This window comes from Pristiophorus japonicus, chromosome 23, assembly GCF_044704955.1.
Source record: "Pristiophorus japonicus isolate sPriJap1 chromosome 23, sPriJap1.hap1, whole genome shotgun sequence".
Taxonomy (NCBI): domain Eukaryota; kingdom Metazoa; phylum Chordata; class Chondrichthyes; family Pristiophoridae; genus Pristiophorus; species Pristiophorus japonicus.
The window spans coordinates 5,999,188-6,017,838 of record NC_091999.1 but is presented as its reverse complement, the minus strand read 5'-3'; the positions used below and the strand labels follow the sequence as shown (position 1 = coordinate 6,017,838).

Sequence of the window (18,651 nt, the reverse complement as noted above, 5' to 3'; positions counted from 1 at the left end):
TGTCCCATCAAACACTCCCAGGGCAGGGACAGGGGGTTAGATACAGAGTAAAGCTCCCTCTACACTGTCCCATCAAACACTCCCAGGGCAGGTACAGCACGGGGTTAGATACAGAGTAAAGCTCCCTCTACACTGTCCCATCAAACACTCCCAGGGCAGGTACAGGGGGTTAGACACAGAGTAAAGCTCCTCTACCTGTGTGTGTGTGTGTGGGGTATGGAGTGGTGAATGATACTGACGCTCCGCTCCCTGCTGTCTCTCCAGGATTTCCCGAGTTCACCGAGGGGGCTCCAGCAGTGCTCCCGGGTGAGGACCCTCCCCCCTACTCCCCTCTGACCAGCCCTGAGAGCGGGAGCAGCCCGATGATCAACTGCCGGGTCTGTCAGTCCCCCATCAACGTTGAAGGCAAAATGCAGCAACACGTGGTGAAATGTGGGATCTGCAATGAGGCTACGGTGAGGTGGGGGAGGGTTGCAGTGAGCGGGGAGGGGGCTGGGTTACGGTGAGGGAGGGAGGGGAGGGGCTGGGTTACGGTGAGGGAGGGAGGGGAGGGGCTGGGTTATGGTGAGGGAGGGAGGGGAGGGGCTGGGTTATGGTGTGGGGGGGGAGGGAGGGGGCTGGGGGGGGCGGTGGGAATGTGGGTGTTGGGGAGTGGTGGGGTGGGGATCAGTTTGGTTCGAGGGCTGGGGTCAGCTGGAGTGTGTCGATTGTTCGAACATGGGATCAGCCATCACTCAGTGGGCAGCACATTCGCCTCTGTGTCAAAAGGTTGTGGGTTCAAATCCTACTCCAGGGACTTGAGCACAAAAATATAGGCTGACACTCCCAGTGTATTGCCGTACTGTCGGAGGGGCAGTACTGAGGGAGCGCCGCACTGTCGGAGGGGCAGTACTGAGGGAACGCCGCACTGTCGGAGGGGCAGTATTGAGGGAGTGCCGCACTGTCGGAGGGGCAGTACTGAGGGAGTGCCGCACTGTCGGAGGGGCAGTACTGAGGGAGTGCCGCACTGTCGGAGGGACAGTACTGAGGGAGCGGCGCACTGTCGGAGAGGCAGTACTGAGAGAGCGCCGCACTGTCGGAGGGGCAGTACTGAGGGAGCGCCGCACTGTCGGAGAGGCAGTACTGAGAGAGCGCCGCACTGTCGGAGGGGCAGTATTGAGGGAGTGCCGCACTGTCGGAGGGGCAGTACTGAGGGAGCGCCGCACTGTCGGAGGGGCAGTATTGAGGGAGTGCCGCACTGTCGGAGGGGCAGTACTGAGGGAGCGGTGCACTGTTGGAGGGGCAGTATTGAGGGAGTGCCGCACTGTCGGAGGGGCAGTACTGAGGGAGCCCCGCACTGTCGAAGGGGCAGTACTGAGGGAGCCCCGCACTGTTGGAGGGGCAATACTGAGGGAACGCCGCACTGTCGGAGGGGCAGTACTGAGGGAACGCCGCACTGTCGGTTAAAGACGAAATTAACGCAATTGTAAGAAAGGACATGAGTTTGGATGATGTGGAATCGGTATGGGTGGAGCTGTGGAATACCAAAGGGCAGAAAACGCTAGTGGCAATTGTGTACAGACCACCAAACAGTAGTAGTGAGGTTGGGGACAGCATAAAATAAGAAATTAGGGACGCGTGCAATAAAGGTACAGCAGTTATCATGGGCGACTTTAATCTACATATATATTGGACTAACCAAACTGGTAGCAATGCGGTGGAGGAGGATTTCTGAAGTGTATTAGGGATGGTTTTCTAGACCAATAGGTCGAGGACCCAACTAGAGAGCTGGCCATCCTAGACTGGGTGTTGTGTAATGAGAAAGGTCTAATTAGCAATCTTGTTGTGCGAGGCCCCTTGGGGAAGAGTGACCATAATATGGTAGAATTCTTCATTAAGCTGGAGAGTGACAGTTAATTCAGAGACTAGGGTCCTGAACTTAAAGAAAGGAAACTTTGACGGTATGAGACGTGAATTGGCTAGGATAGACTGGCGAATGATACTTAAAGGGTTGATGGTGGATAGGCAATGGCAAACATTTAAATATCACATGGATGAACTTCAATAATTGTACATCCCTGTGTGGCGTAAGAATAAAAAAGGGAAGGTGGCTCAACCGTGGCTAACAAGGGAAAGTGTTAAATCCAAGGAAGAGGCATATAAATTGGCCAGAAAAAGCAGCAAACCTGAGGACTGGGAGAAATTTAGAATTCAGCAAAGGAGGACAAAGGGTTTAATTAGGAGGGGGAAAATAGAGTATGAGAGGAAGCTTGCTGGGAACATAAAAACTGACTGCAAAAGCTTCTATTGATATGTGAAGAGAAAAAGATTAGTGAAGACAAATGTAGGTCCCTTGCAGTCAGATTCAGGTGAATTTATAATGGGGAACAAAGAAATGGCAGACCAGTTAAACAAATACTTTGGTTCTGTCTTCACGAAGGAAGACACAAATAACCTTCCGGAAATACTAGGGGACCGAGGGTCTAGCGAGAAGGAGGAACTGAAGGAAATCCTTATTAGTCAGGAAATTGTGTTCGGGAAATTGATGGGATTGAAGGCTGATAAATCCCCGGGGCCTGATAGTCTGCATCCCAGAGTACTTAAGGAAGTGGCCCTCGAAATAGTGAATGCATTGGTGATCATTTTCCAACATTCCATAGACTCTGGATCAGTTCCTATGGACTGGAGGGTAGCTAATGTAACACCACTTTTTCAAAAGGGAGGGAGAGAGAAAGCGGCTTATTATAGACCGGTTAGACTGACATCAGTAGTGGGGAAAATGCTGGAATCAATTATTAAAGATGTAATAGCAACGCATTTGTAAAGCAGTGACAGGATCGTTCCAAGTCAGCATGGATTTATGAAACGGAAATCATGCTTGACAAATCTTCGAGAGTTTTTTGAGGATGTAACTAGTAGAGTGGACAAGGGAGAACCAGTGGATGTGGTGTATTTGGACTTTCAAAAGGCTTTTGACAAGGTCCCACACAAGAGATTGGTGTGCAAAATTAAAGCACATGGTATTGGGGGTAATGTACTGACGTGGATAGAGAACTGGTTGGCAGACAGGAAGCAGAGAGTCGGGATAAACGGGTCCTTTTCAGAATGGCAGGCAGTGACTAGTGGAGTGCTGCAGGGCTCAGTGCTGGGACCCCAGTTATTTACAATATACATTAATGATTTGGATGAAGGAATTGAGTGTAATATCTCCAAGTTTGCAGATGGCACTAAGCTGGGTGGCGGTGTGAGCTGTGAGGAGGATGCTAAGAGGCTGCAGGTTGACTTGGACAGGTTAGGTGAGTGGGCAAATGCATGGCAAATGCAGTATAATGTGGATAAATGTGAGCTTATCCACTTTGGTGGCAAAAACACGAAGGCAGAATATTATCTGAATGGCGGCAGATTAGGAAAAGGGGAGGTGCAACGAGACCTGAGTGTCATGGTTCATCAGTCATTGAAAGTTGGCATGCAGGTACAGCAGGCGGTGAAGAAGGCAAATGGTATGTTGGCCTTCATAGCTAGGGGATTTGAGTATAGGAGCAGGGAGGTCTTACTGCAGCTGTACAGGGCCTTGGTGAGGCCTCACCTGGAATATTGTATTCAGTTTTAATCTCCTAATCTGAGGAAGGACGTTCTTGCTATTGAGGGAATGCAGCGAAGGTTCACCAGACTGATTCCCGGGATGGCAGGACTGACATATGAGGAGAGATTGGATCGACTGGGCCTGTATTCACTGGCGTTTAGAAGAATGAGAGGCGTTCTCATAGAAACATATAAAATTCTGACGGGACTGGGCAAGTTAGATGCGGGAAGAATGTTCCCGATGTTGGGGAAGTCCAGAACCAGGGGTCACAGTCTAAGGATAAGGGGTAGGCCATTTAGGACTGAGATGAGGAGAAACTTCTTCACTCAGAGAGTTGTTAACCTGTGGAATTCCCTACAGCAGAGAGTCGTTGATGCCAGTTCATTGGATATATTCAAGAGGGAGTTAGATATGGCCCTTACGGCTAAAGGGATCAAGGGGTATGGAGAAAAAGCAGGAAAGGGGTACAGAGGTGAATGATCAGCCATGATCTTACTGAATGGTGGTGCAGGTTCGAAGGGCCGAATGGCCTACTCCTGCACCTATTTTCTATGTTTCTATGTCAGAGGGGCAGTGCTGAGGGAGCACCGCACTGTCGGAGGGGCAGTGCTGAGGGAGCGCCGCACTGACGGAGGGGCAGTACTGAGGGAGCGCCGCACTGTCGGAGGGGCAGTACTGAGGGAGCGCCGCACTGTCGGAGGGGCAGTACTGAGGGAGCGCCCCACTGTCGGAGGGGCAGTACTGAGGGAGCGCCGCACTGTCGGAGGGACCGTTTTTAGGATGAGACGTTAAACCGAGGCCCCGTCTGCTCTCTCAGGTGGAAGTAAATGATCCCATGGCACTATTTCGAAGAGCAGGGGAGTTATCCCCTGGGGCCAATATCTATCCCTCAACATAACAAAAGCAGATTATCTGGTCATTATCACGTTGCTGTGTGTGGGAGCTTGCTGTGCGCAAATTGGCGTTTCCCACATTACAACAATGACTGCACTCCAAAAGTACTTCATTGGCTGTAAAGTGCTTTGGGACGTCCAGTGGTCGTGAAAGGCGCTAAATAAATACAAGACCTTCTTTCTTGAAGAAACTTAGCTTTAAGATCCTGATGGAGTCCAGGGAAACCCATCTTCTTCAATCCTCTCGGATGTAGGGTTACTCTGCACGGACACTGTCCCGGAACATACTCTGCCAGCTTTTAGTCGGTTCAAATTGGGGGTAGATTGCATTGTCGCATCATGTACACAGTGCCGATTGGGGCTTTCTGAATCTGTGCTCACTCTGCTCTCCCCCTCATTCTCTCCACAGCCCATTAAAAATGCTCCTATGGGTAAGAAATACGTCCGATGTCCGTGTAATTGTCTCCTGATCTGTAAAGTGACGTCACAGAGGATCGCCTGTCCCAGACCCTACTGGTGAGAGACACAAGCAAGTGTACAGATATCTCCGAGGGGGAGGGGACTGAGAGACACCAGTCAGTGTACAGATATCTCCCTGAGGGAGAGGGACTGAGAGACACCAGTCAGTGTACAGATATCTCCCTGAGGGAGAGGGACTGAGAGACACCAGTCAGTGTACAGATATCTCTCTGAGGAAGAGGGGACTGAGAGACACCAGTCAGTGTACAGATATCTCCGAGGGGGAGGGGACTGAGAGACACCAGTCAGTGTACAGATATCTCCCTGAGGGAGAGGGACTGAGAGACACCAGTCAGTGTACAGATATCTCCCTGAGGGAGAGGGACTGAGAGACACCAGTCAGTGTACAGATATCTCCGAGGGGGAGGGGACTGAGAGACACCAGTCAGTGTACAGATATCTCCCTGAGGGAGAGGGACTGAGAGACACCAGTCAGTGTACAGATATCTCCCTGAGGGAGAGGGACTGAGAGACACCAGTCAGTGTACAGATATCTCCCTGAGGGAGAGGGGACTGAGAGACACCAGTCAGTGTACAGGTATCTCCCTGAGGGAGAGGGACTGAGAGACACCAGTCAGTGTACAGATATCTCCGAGGGGGAGGGGACTGAGAGACACCAGTCAGTGTACAGATATCTCCCTGAGGGAGAGGGACTGAGAGACACCAGTCAGTGTACAGATATCTCTCTGAGGAAGAGGGGACTGAGAGACAACAGTCAGTGTACAGATATCCCCATGATGGGGAGAGGGGACTGAGAGACACCAGTCAGTGTACAGATATCCCCATGATGGGGAGAGGGGACTGAGAGACACCAGTTAGTGAAACTGACTGCAAAAGCTTCTATAGATATGTGAAGAGAAAAATATTAGTGAAGATAAATGTAGGTCCCTTGCAGTCAGAATCAGGGGAATTTATAATGGGGAATAAAGAAATGGCAGACCAATTGAACAAATGCTTTGTTTCTGTCTTGATGAAGGAAGACGCACATAACCTTCTGGAAATACTCGGGGACCGAGGGTCGAGCGAGAAGGAGGAACTGAAGGAAATCCTTATTAGTCAGGAAATTGTGTTAGGGAAATTGATGGGATTGAAGGTCGATAAATCCCCAGGGCCTGATAGTCTGCATCCCAGGGTACATAAGGAAGTGGCCCTAGAAATAGTGGATGCAGTGGTGATCATTTTCCAACATTCCATGGACTCTGGATCAGTTCCTATGGATTGGAGGGTAGCTAATGTAACCCCACTTTTTAAAAAGGGAGGGAGAGAGAAAACAGGAAATTATAGACCGGTTAGCCTGACATCAGTAGTGGAATCAATTATTAAAGATGTAATAGCAGCGCATTTGGAAAGCAGTGACAGGATCGGTCCAAGTCAGCATGGATTTATGAAAGGGAAATCATGCTTGATAAATCTTCTAGAATTTTTTGAGTATGTAACTAGTAGAGTGGGCAAGGGGGAGTCAGTGGATGTGGTGTATTTGGACTTTCAAAAGGCTTTTGACAAGGTCCCACATGATTAAAGCACATGGTATTGGGGGTAATGTACTGACGTGGATAGAGAACTGTAGGCAGACAGGAAGCAAAGAGTAGGAATAAACGGGTCCTTTTCAGAATGGCAGGCAGTGACTAGTGGGGTGCCGCAGGGTTCAGTGCTGGGACCCCAGCTATTTACAATATACATTAATGATTTAGACAAAGGAATTGAATGTAATATCTCCAAGTTTGCAGATGACACTAAGCTGGGTGGCAGTGTGAGCTGTGAGGAGGATGCTAAGAGACTGCAGGGTGACTTGGACAGGTTTGGTGAGTGTGCAAATGCATGGCAGATGCAGGATAATGTGGATAAATGTGAGGTTATCCACTTTGGTGGCAAAAACAGGAAGGCAGAATATTATCTGAATGGTGACAGATTAGTAAAAGGGGAGGTGCAACGAGACCTGGGTGTCATGGTACAACAGTCATTGAAAGTTGGCATGCAGATACAGCAGGCGGTGAAGAAGGCAAATGGTATGTTGGCCTTCATTGCGAGAGGATTTGAGTTTCGGAGCAGGGAGGTCGTACTGCAGTTGTACAGGGCCTTGGTGAGGCCACACCTTGAATATTGTGTTCAGTTTTGGTCTCCTAATCTGAGGAAGGACATTCTTGCTATTGAGGGAGTGCAGCGAAGTTTCACCAGACTGATTCCCGGAATGGCTGGACTGTCATATGAAGAAAGACTGGATCAACTAGGCTTATATTCACTGGAATTTAGAAGAATGAGAGGAGATCTCCTCGAAACATATAAAATTCTGACGGGACAGGACAGGTTGGATGCAGGAAGAATGTTCCTGATGTTGGGGAAGTCCAGAACCAGGGGTCACAGTCTAAGGATAAGGGGTAAGCCATTTAGGACTGAGATGAGGAGAAACTTCTTCACTCAGAGTTGTGAACCTGTGGAATTCTCTACCGCAGAGAGTTGTTGATGCCAGTTCATTGGAGATATTCAAGAGGGAGTTAGATATGGCCCTTACGGCTAAAGGGATCAAGGGGTATGGAGAGAAAGCAGGAAAGGGGTACTGAGGTGAATGATCAGCCATGATCATATTGAATGGTGGTGCAGGCTCAAAGGGCCGAATGGCCTACTTCTGCACCTATTTTCTATGTTTCTATGTGTGTAGATATCCTGAGAGAGAGGGGATTGAGAGACACCAGTCAGTGCCCCAGAGAGCTGTGGAGGCTGGGTCATTGAATATATTTAAGGTGGAGATAGACAGATTTTTGAGCGATTGGGGAGTGAAGGGTTATGGGGAGCGGGCAGGGAAGTGGAGCTGAGTCCATGATCGGATCAGCCATGATCTTATTAAATGGCGGAGCAGGCTCGAGGGGCCAAATGGCCTCCTCCTGCTCCTATTTCTTATGTTCTTATTTGATAAAGTGCCACATAAAAGGTTATTGTACAAGATAAGAGCTCACGGGTTTGGGGTAATATATTAGCAAACGTAGAGGATTGGCTAACTAACAGAAAACCGTGTCGGGTAAACGGGTCATTTTCAGGTTGGCTGAATGGCCTACTCCTGTTCCTGTGTAACAGGCTTGAGGGGCTAAATGGGCCTCCTCCTGTTCCTGTGTAACAGGCTTGAGGGGCTGAATGGCCTACTCCTGTTCCTGTGTAACAGGCTTGAGGGGCTAAATGGGCCTCCTCCTGTTCCTGTGTAACAGGCTTGAGGGGCTGAATGGGCCTCCTCCTGTTCCTGTGTAACAGGCTCGAGGGGCTGAATGAGCCGCCTCCTGTTCCTGTGTAACAAGCTCGAGGGGCTGAATGGGCCTCCTGTTCCTGTGTAACAGGCTCGAGGGGCTGAATGAGCCGCCTCCTGTTCCTGTGTAACAGGCTCGAGGGGCTGAATGGACCTCCTCCTGTTCCTGTGTAACAGGCTCGAGGGGCTGAATGGGCCTCCTCCTGTTCCTGTGTAACAGGCTCGAGGGGCTGAATGGGCCTCCTCCTGTTCCTGTGTAACAGGCTCGAGGGGCTGAATGGGCCTCCTCCTGTTCCTGTGTAACAGGCTCGAGGAGCTGAATGGGCCTCCTCCTGTTCCTGTGTAACAGGCTCGAGGAGCTGAATGGGCCTCCTCCTGTTCCTGTGTAACAGGCTCGAGGGGCTGAATGGGTCCCCTCCTGTTCCTGTGTAACAGGCTCGAAGGGCTGAATGGCTTCCTCCTGTTCCTGTGTAACAGGCTCGAGGGGCTAAATGGGCCTCCTCCTGTTCCTGTGTAACAGGCTCGAGGGGCTGAATGGGCCTCCTCCTGTTCCTGTGTAACAGGCTCGAGGGGCTGAATGGGCCTCCTCCTGTTCCTGTGTAACAGGCTCGAGGGGCTGAATGGGCCTCCTCCAGTTCCTGTGCAACAGGCTCGAGGGGCGGAATTATGATATAATTGGGATTACGGAGACATGGCTCCAGGGTGACCAAGGCTGGGAACTCAACATCCAGGGGCATTCAACATTCAGGAAGGATAGACAGAAAGGAAAAGGAGGTGGGGTGGAGTTGCTGGTTAAAGAGGAAATTAATGCAATAGTAAGGAAGGACATTAGCCTGGATGATGTGGAATCGGTATGGGTGGAGCTGCGGAATACCAAAGGGCAGAAAACACTAGTGGGAGTTGTGTACAGACCACCAAACAGTAGTAGTGAGGTTGGGGATGGCATCAAACAAGAAATTAGGGATGCGTGCAATAAAGGTACAGCAGTTATCATGGGCGACTTTAATCTACATATAGATTGGGCTAAGCAAACTGGTAGCAATACGGTGGAGGAGGATTTCCTGGAGTGTATTAGGGATGGTTTTCTGGACCAATATGTCGAGGAACCTTGCTAGAAGGCTGGCCATCCTAGACTGGGTAATGTGTAATGAGAAAGAACTAATTAGCAATCTTGTTGTGCGAGGCCCCTTGGGGAAGAGTGACCATAATATGGTAGAATTCTTTATTAAGATGGAGAGTGACACAGTTAAATCAGAGACAAGGGTCCTGAACTTAATAGCTAGGGGATTTGAGTATAGGAGCAGGGAGGTCTTACTGCAATTGTACAGGGCCTTGGTGAGGCCTCACCTGGAATATTGTGTTCAGTTTTGGTCTCCTAATCTGAGGAAGGACATTCTTGCTATTGAGGGAGTGCAGCGAAGGTTCACCAGACTGATTCCTGGGATGGCTGGACTGTCGACTTGGCTTATATTCACTGGAGTTTAGAAGAATGAGAGGGGATCTCATAGAAACATATAAAATTCTGACGGGATTGGACAGGTGAGATGCAGGAAGAATGTTCCCGATGTTGGGGAAGCCCAGAACCAGGGGTCACAGTCTAAGGATAAGGGGTAAGCCATTTAGGACTGAGATGAGGAGAAACTTCTTCACTCAGAGAATTGTGAACCTGTGGAATTCTCTACCGCAGAGAGTTGTTGAGGCCAGTTCATTGGATACATTCAAGAGGGAGTTAGATGTGGCCCTTACGGCTAAAGGGATCAAGGGGTATGGAGAGAAAGCAGGAATGGGGTACTGAGGTGAATGATCAGCCATGATCTTATTGAATGGTGGTGCAGGCTCGAAGGGCCGAATGGCCTACTCCTGCACCTATTTTCTATGTTTCTAAAGGCTTGTTTGGTGTGAGGTTGTGAATTTTTTGACTTCTCTGTGATTTCTTACAGTAAAAGGATAATAAATCTTGGTCCGGTTCACCCCGGTCCGACCAGCCCAGACCCCCAGCCAGTCGGAGCTCGTGTCATCTGCGGGCACTGCAAAAACACATTCCTGGTGAGTGCGGGGGATGTCAGAGTCCTGCGGGGGTGGGTGTCTCTGTCACACGATGTTCCGGGGGCGGGGTGGGGGCAGTGTTGGTCATGGGGTCGGCGTGTAACGGAGCGGCTGGGCGTGTAAAGGAGCGGGTCACGGGGTCGGCGTGTAACGGAGCGGTGTCTGCGTGTAACAGAGCGGGTCACGGGGTCGGCGTGTAACGGAGCGGGTCACGGGGTCAGCGTGTAACAGAGCGGGTCACGGGGTTGGCGTGTAACGGAGCGGGTCACGGGGTTGGCGTGTAACGGAGCGGTGTCTGCGTGTAACGGAGCGGGTCACGGGGTCGGCGTGTAACGGAGCGGGTCACAGGGTTGGCGTGTAATGGAGCGGGTCACGGGGTCGGCGTGTAACGGAGCGTCTGGGCATGTAACGGAGCGGGTCACGGGGTCAGCGTGTAACAGTGGGTCACGGGGTCGGCGTGTAACGGAGCATCTGGGCATGTAACGGAGTGGGTCACGGGGTCAGCGTGTAACGGAGCGGGTCACAGGGTTGGCGTGTAATGGAGCGGGTCACGGGGTCAGCGTGTAACAGTGGGTCATGGGGTCGGCGTGTAACGGAGCATCTGGGCATGTAACGGAGTGGGTCACGGGGTCAGCGTGTAACGGAGCGGGTCACAGGGTTGGCGTGTAATGGAGCGGGTCACGGGGTCGGCGTGTAACGGAGCGTCTGGGCATGTAACGGAGTGGGTCACGGGGTCAGCGTGTAACGGAGCGGGTCACAGGGTTGGCGTGTAATGGAGCGGGTCACGGGGTCGGCGTGTAACGGAGCGTCTGGGCATGTAACGGAGCGGGTCACGGGGTCAGCGTGTAACAGAGTGGGTCACGGGGTCGGCGTGTAATGGAGCATCTGGGCATGTAACGGAGTGGGTCACGGGGTCAGCGTGTAACGGAGCGGGTCACGGGGTCGGCGTGTAACGGAGTGGGTCACGGGGTCGGCGTGTAACGGAGTGGGTCATGGGGTCGGCGTATAAAGGAGCGGGTCACGGGGTCGGCGTATAAAGGAGCGGGTCACGGGGTCGGCGTGTAACGGAGTGGGTCACGGGGTCGGCGTGTAACGGAGTGGGTCATGGGGTCGGCGTATAAAGGAGCGGGTCACGGGGTCGGCGTATAAAGGAGCGGGTCACGGGGTCGGCGTATAAAGGAGCGGGTCACAGGGTCGGCGTGTAACGGAGTGGGTCACGGGGTCGGCGTGTAACGGAGTGGGTCACGGGGTCGGCGTGTAACGGAGTGGGTCACGGGGTCGGCGTGTAACGGAGTGGGTCACGGGGTCGGCGTGTAACGGAGTGGGTCATGGGCTTGACGTGTAACGGAGCGTCTGGGCGTGTAACGGGGCGGCTCAGCGACATCAGCTGTGGGGCAATGCTGAGGCCTTGAGCGGCTCGGTCTCACCTTGTTTCCGTGTGTTTTCACAGTGGAGGGAGTTTACAGACCGGACCTTGGCACGCTGTCCACACTGCCGGAGAGTGTGAGTATCATTTTCCTCACCATTCAGTCTCTTTCTCTGCGTCTGGAGCCACCTTCGGTAAACCATGGGATGGCTCAAAGGGTCTTCCACCAGCTGAAGGCTTCTGTTTCTCTCTCCCCTCACGCTGTCTGTCAGGGCAGCCATGAGGAAATTACTTTTTATTCTCATTTGAGGGGTGGGCCTGACCTCGGATGTTGACCTTTTGACCACCGAGGTTCCCCATAAACCTTAATACCCAACGGCATATCGAGTTTTTTGTCTCGATTCTTGTGTCAAAGCCCGCCCTAAAGATGTCTGATGATTTTGGCCACATGTCTTTCTCTGTTTATATTTTTATACTGAGATTAAAAGCGAGTCATAGCCTCCATATACTTGCGCGTAGGATATCCATCGGGGTTCATACTCCTGCTCGGAAGCTATCCAGCCCGAGGGTATTCTGCTGGGGTCTTTATGCATGATATGTTATGGCTCAGAGACATGGACCATGTACAGTAGACACCTCAAGCCGCTGGAGAAACACCTCCAACGCGCAAGATCCTGCAAATCCCCCCGGGAGGACAGACGCACCAACGTTAGCGTCCTCGACCAGGCCCAACATCCCCAGCATCGAAGCACTGACCACACACTCGACCAGCTCCGCTGGGCAGGGCCCACATTGTCCGCATGTCCCCCAGACACGAGACTCCCCAAAGCGAGCGCTCTACTCGGAACTCCTTCACGGCAAGCGAGCCCCAAGGTGGGCCAGAGGAAACGTTACAAGGGCCCACCCTCAAAGCCTCCCTGATAAAGTGCAACATCCCCCCCCCCGACACCTGGGAGTCCCTGGGCCCAAAGATCAGTCCCGCCCTCAGTGGAGGAAGTGCATCCGGGAGGGGTGCTGAGCACCTCGAGTCTCGTCGCCGAGAGCGTGCAGAAAGCAAGCGCAGGCAGCGGAAGGAGCGTGCGGCAAACCAGTCCCACCCTCCCCTTCCCTCAACCACTGTCTGTCCCACCTGTGACAGGGACTGTGGCTCCCGTATTGGGCTGTTCAGCCACCTAAGAACTCACTTTTAGAGTGGGAGCAAGTCTTCCTCGACTCCGAGGGACTGCCTATGATGATGATAAAGCAGCAGAAGACAGTGCAGCACCATGCCCCCCCCCCACCCCCCACTGCCCGGCCACGTATGAGCCACTGTTGCTCACGGCCCTCGCTTACAGCTTTCTCTAACTCTGCTTTCTGTCGGTCCTTTGCCAGGTCCTCGATCGGTCGCCGATATCCTCGCAAACGCTGCCTGTGCATCTTCATCCTTGGCCTGGTGTTCGCGGCCACTGCCGCCGTGGTTGCTGTGAGTATCCGAGGGGGGGGGAGGGGGTTTAATGGGGGCTTAATCCCCCCCGATAGGGGAGGGACTGTGAGGGGGTTAATCCCCCCAAATAGGGGAGGGACTGTGAGGGGGTTAATCCCCCCAATAGGGGAGGGACTGTGAGGGGGTTAATCCCCCCCGATAGGAGAGGAACTGTGAGGGGGTTAATCCCCCCGATAGGGGAGGGACTGTGAGGGGGTTAATCCTCCCGATAGGGGAGGGACTGTGAGGGGTTAATCCTCCCGATAGGGGAGGGACTGTGAGGGGGTTAATCCCCCCGATAGGGGAGGGACTGTGAGGGGGTTAATCCTCCCGATAGGGGAGGAACTGTGAGGGGTTAATCCTCCCGATAGGGGAGGGACTGTGAGGGGGTTAATCCCCCCGATAGGGGAGGGACTGTGAGGGGGTTAATCCCACCAATAGGGGAGGGACTGTGAGGGAGTTAATCCTCCCGATAGGCGAAGGACTGTGAGGGGGTTAATCCCCCCTGATAGGGGAGGGACTGTGAGGGAGTTAATCCTCCCGATAGGGGACGGACTGTGAGGGGTTAATCCCCCCGATAGGGGAGGGACTGTGAGGGGGTTAATCCTCCCGATAGGGGAGGGACTGTGAGGGGGTTAATCCCCCCCGATAGGGGAGGGACTGTGAGGGGGTTATTCCCCCCGATAGGGGAGGGACTGTGAGGGGGTTAATCCCCCCGATAGGGGAGGGACTGTGAGGGGGTTAATCCCCCCCGATAGGGGAGGGACTGTGAGGGGGTTATTCCCCCCGATAGGGGAGGGACTGTGAGGGGGTTAATCCCCCCCAATAGGGGAGAGACTGTGAGGGGGTTAATCCCCCCCAATAGGGGAGGGACTGTGAGGGGGTTATTCCCCCCGATAGGGGAGGGACTGTGAGGGGGTTAATCCCCCCGATAGGGGAGGGACTGTGAGGGGGTTAATCCCCCCCGATAGGGGAGGAACTGTGAGGGGGTTAATCCCCCCCGATAGGGGAGGAACTGTGAGGGGGTTAATCCCCCCGATAGGGGAGGGACTGTGAGGGGTTATTCCCCCCGATAGGGGAGGGACTGTGAGGGGGTTAATCCACCCCGATAGGGGAGGGACTGTGAGGGGGTTAATCCCCCCCGATAGGGGACGGACTGTGAGGGGGTTAATCCCCCCGATAGGGGAGGGACTGTGAGGGGGTTATTCCCCCCGATAGGGGAGGGACTGTGAGGGGGTTAATCCCCCCGATAGGGGAGGAACTGTGAGGGGGTTAATCCCCCCGATAGGGGAGGGACTGTGAGGGGGTTATTCCCCCCGATAGGGGAGGGACTGTGAGGGGGTTAATCCCCCCCGATAGGGGAGGAACTGTGAGGGGGTTAATCCCCCCGATAGGGGAGGGACTCGGAGGGGGCGTGGGAACGTTGTTTGAGGGAGGGAGGGACTTGGCGGGGGTGCATGGGGTGGGGGAAGGGGATTGTGTGACGGGGACATTCCCCACCTTGGCTGCTGTGACATTGACCTCTGACCCTTCCCCCCCCCCCCACTCTCGCCCCCCCCGGCAGGTCGCCACCTGGAAGCAGGCTCAGAAGTACCACGGGATCTACGCTGCTTGGGCCGTGGCCATCATTCTGTCCGTCTGCTGTATGGCCCGAGCCTGTTACTGGGCCTGTCTGAGAGTCAGTCATCCCATCCAGAACTTCTCCTGATGATCCTGGCCGGGGTGGGGGGGTCTCTGGAGGGGGGAAGGGGGGGGGTGTGGGTCAGCTCCGTTCGCTACCCCTGGAATCTACTGCACACTAAAGATAGAACTCGATTTCAACAGGCCCGTCTCTCTGTCCAGTGACGCACTGGGGGCCTGTGTTTCTCTGGTCAGTCACGCCCTGTGTCCCTCTCACTGGGGGCCTGTGTGTCTCTGGTCAGTCACGCCCTGTGTCCCTCTCACTGGGGGCCTGTGTGTCTCTGGTCAGTCACTCCCTGTGTCCCTCTCACTGGGGGCCTGTGTGTCTCTGGTCAGTCACTCCCTGTGTCCCTCTCACTGGGGGCCTGTGTTTCTCTGGTCAGTCACTCCCTGTGTCCCTCTCACTGGGGGCCTGTGTTTCTCTGGTCAGTCACTCCCTGTGTCCCTCTCACTGGGGGCCTGTGTGTCTCTGGTCAGTCACGCCCTGTGTCCCTCTCACTGGGGGCCTGTGTGTCTCTGGTCAGTCACGCCCTGTGTCCCTCTCACTGGGGGCCTGTGTTTCTTTGGTCAGTCACGCCCTGTGTCCCTCTCACTGGGGGCCTGTGTGTCTCTGGTCAGTCACGCCCTGTGTCCCTCTCACTGGGGGCCTGTGTGTCTCTGGTCAGTCACTCCCTGTGTCCCTCTCACTGGGGGCCTGTGTGTCTCTGGTCAGTCACGCCCTGTGTCCCTCTCACTGGGGGCCTGTGTGTCTCTGGTCAGTCACGCCCTGTGTCCCTCTCACTGGGGGCCTGTGTGTCTCTGGTCAGTCACTCCCTGTGTCCCTCTCACTGGGGGCCTGTGTGTCTCTGGTCAGTCACGCCCTGTGTCCCTCTCACTGGGGGCCTGTGTTTCTCTGGTCAGTCACGCCCTGTGTCCCTCTCACTGGGGGCCTGTGTTTCTCTGGTCAGTCACGCCCTGTGTCCCTCTCACTGGGGGCCTGTGTGTCTCTGGTCAGTCACGCCCTGTGTCCCTCTCACTGGGGGCCTGTGTGTCTCTGGTCAGTCACGCCCTGTGTCCCTCTCACTGGGGGCCTGGGCCATGAGGGGTCTCCACGCTTTGCTCTAATGGGTGAACTGACCTTGTTAGACAAGGATCCGTGACTCCAGCTCCTGCTCCCACTCCGCTCGGCCCCCTCCAGCTCCGAGCGGCCGCACCAACCCCTTAACTGCGCTCATCGCCCACTTGTACTCGCTCCCAGATTCACCCTGGCTCACGGCAAACTGGCTCCAAGGGCACAACCAGGGGGCTGAAACCCACCCCCCCCGCCCCGCCCAGGAACCCAAGTCCTCGGATCCGCTCTCCCTCTGGGGGGGGGGCTGTGCCGCGGGGCGGGTCTCTCAGTGGCTGCGCAGGACGGGGGCGAGACCCGGTATTGTATCGTGTCCACAGCGCCCCCCTGTGGGTGAGACCCGGTATTGTATCGTGTCTACAGCGCCCCCCCCCTGTGGGCGAGACCCGGTATTGTATCGTGTCTACAGCGCCCCCTGTGGGCGAGACCCGGTATTGTATCGTGTCCACAGCGCCCCCCTGTGGGCGAGACCCGGTATTGTATCGTGTCTACAGCGCCCCCTGTGGGCGAGACCCGGTATTGTATCGCGTCCACAGCGCCCCCCTGTGGGCGAGACCCGGTATTGTATCGCGTCCACAGCGCCCCCCTGTGGGCGAGACCCGGTATTGTATCGTGTCTACAGCGCCCACTGTGGGCGAGACCCGGTATTGTATCGTGTCCACAGCGCCCCCCTGTGGGCGAGACCCGGTATTGTATCGTGTCTACAGCGCCCCCTGTGGGTGAGACCCGGTATTGTATCGTGTCTACAGCGCCCCCTGTGGGCGAGACCCGGTATTGTATCGTGTCCACAGCGCCCCCCCCTGTGGGCGAGACCCGGTATTGTATCGTGTCCACAGCGCCCCCCTGTGGGCGAGACCCGGTATTGTATCGTGTCTACAGCGCCCCCTGTGGGTGAGACCCGGTATTGTATCGTGTCTACAGCGCCCCCTGTGGGTGAGACCCGATATTGTATCGTGTCCACAGCGCCCCCCTGTGGGCGAGACCCGGTATTGTATCGTGTCTGCAGCGCCCCCTGTGGGTGAGACCCGGTATTGTATCGTGTCTACAGCGCCCCCTGTGGGTGAGACCCGGTATTGTATCGTGCCTACAGCGTCCCCCCCCTGTGGGTGAGACCCGGCATTGTATCGTGTCCACAGCGCAGCACCCCCTGTGGGCGAGACCCAGCATTGTATCGTGTCCACAGCGCCCCCCTGTGGGCGAGACCCAGTATTGTATCGTGCCCACAGCGCCCCCCCCCCTGTGGGTGAGACCCGGTATTGTATTGTGTCCATGGCGCCCCCTAGGCATGAGACCCGGTATTGTATCGCGTCTACGGCGCCCCCCTGTGGGTGAGACCCGGTATTGTATTGTGCCTACAGCGCCCCCTGTGGGTGAGACCCGGAATTGTATCGTGTCTACAGCGCCCCCTGTGGGTGAGACCCGGTATTGTATCGTGTCTACAGCGCCCCCCCCCTGTGGGTGAGACCCGGTATTGTATCGTGTCTACAGCGCCCCCTGTGGGTGAGACCCGGTATTGTATCGTGTCTACAGCGCCCCCCCCTGTGGGTGAGACCCGGTATTGTATCGTGTCTACAGCGCCCCCTGTGGGTGAGACCCGGTATTGTATCATATCTACAGCGCCCCCTGTGGGTGAGACCCGGTATTGTATCGTGTCTACAGCGTCCCCTGTGGGTGAGACCCGGTATTGTATCGTGTCTACAGCGCCCCCTGTGGGTGAGACCCGGTATTGTATCGTGTCTACAGCACCCCCCTGTGGGCGAGACCGGTATTGTACCGTGCCCATGGCGCCCCCTGTAGGTGAGACCCGGTATAGTATCGTGACCACGACGCAGCGCCCCCTGTGGGTGAGAGCCGGTATTGTATCGTGTCCGCAGCGCCTCAGCCTGGTGAATCATGTTAACTGCAATGCTCATTGTATCATGTGTTCTATTTAAAATGTTGACTAAAAAAAAAATTCTACATTGATTTAACATAATAAAAATGTAAACAATTTTAGCTCCCAGTTTTGGATCCTCCTTGTGACGATAGCTGGCCTTTCCTTTCATTCTGAAGTAATCAACCAACGTCGACAGGGATGGGGGCGGACTCGAGAATGGGGATTGGGCAGTGAGAGAATCAGACAAATTAACAGCAGGGAAGGAGGCCATTCGGCCCATCGTGTCCGTGCCGGCCGACCAAGAGCTACCCAGCCTAATCCCACTTTCCCGCTCTGGGTCCGTAGCCCTGTGGGTTACGGCACTTCAGGGGCACATCCAAATGTGGTGAGGGTTTCTGCCTCTACCCCCCTTTCAGGCAGTGAGTTCCGCCCCAGACCCCCACCGCCCTCTGGGTGAAGACATTTCCCCTCAAATCCCCTCTAAACCTCCCCCCCCAATTACTTTCAATCTCTGCCCCCTGGTTGTTGACCCCTCTGCCCAGGGAAACAGGTCCTTCCTATCCACTCTATCCAGGCCCCTCATCATTTTATACACCTCAATCAGGTCTCCCCTCAACCTCCTCTGTTCCAAAGAAAACAACCCCAGCCTATCCAATCTTTCCTCATCGCTAAAATTCTTCAGTCCCGGCAACATCCTGGTAAATCTCCTCTGTACCCTCTCCAGTGCAATCACATCCTTCCTGTAATGTGGTGACCAGAACTGTGCACGCAGTACTCCAGCTGTGGCCTAACCAGTGTTTTATACAGTTCAAGCATATCCCTCCCTGCTCTTGTATTCCATGCCTCGGCCAATAAAGGCAAGTATTCCGTATGCCGCCTGAACCTCCTTATCCACCTGGCCTGCTAC

The 18,651-nt window shown here is 54.6% G+C and overlaps 1 protein-coding gene across 1 annotated transcript; it reads left to right on the top strand.

Moving 5' to 3' along the window:
• The first annotated feature begins 278 nt into the window (after positions 1-278).
• LOC139235612 (type 1 phosphatidylinositol 4,5-bisphosphate 4-phosphatase-like) lies at positions 279-17,870 on the top strand. Its single transcript, XM_070866653.1, has 6 exons — positions 279-455; positions 4,865-4,971; positions 10,147-10,252; positions 11,703-11,755; positions 12,990-13,080; positions 14,645-17,870. Exons 1-6 carry the CDS (start codon positions 363-365, stop codon positions 14,786-14,788), a joined length of 594 nt encoding a protein of 197 aa, XP_070722754.1. The 5' UTR covers positions 279-362; the 3' UTR covers positions 14,789-17,870.
• The last annotated feature ends 781 nt before the right edge of the window (positions 17,871-18,651 follow it).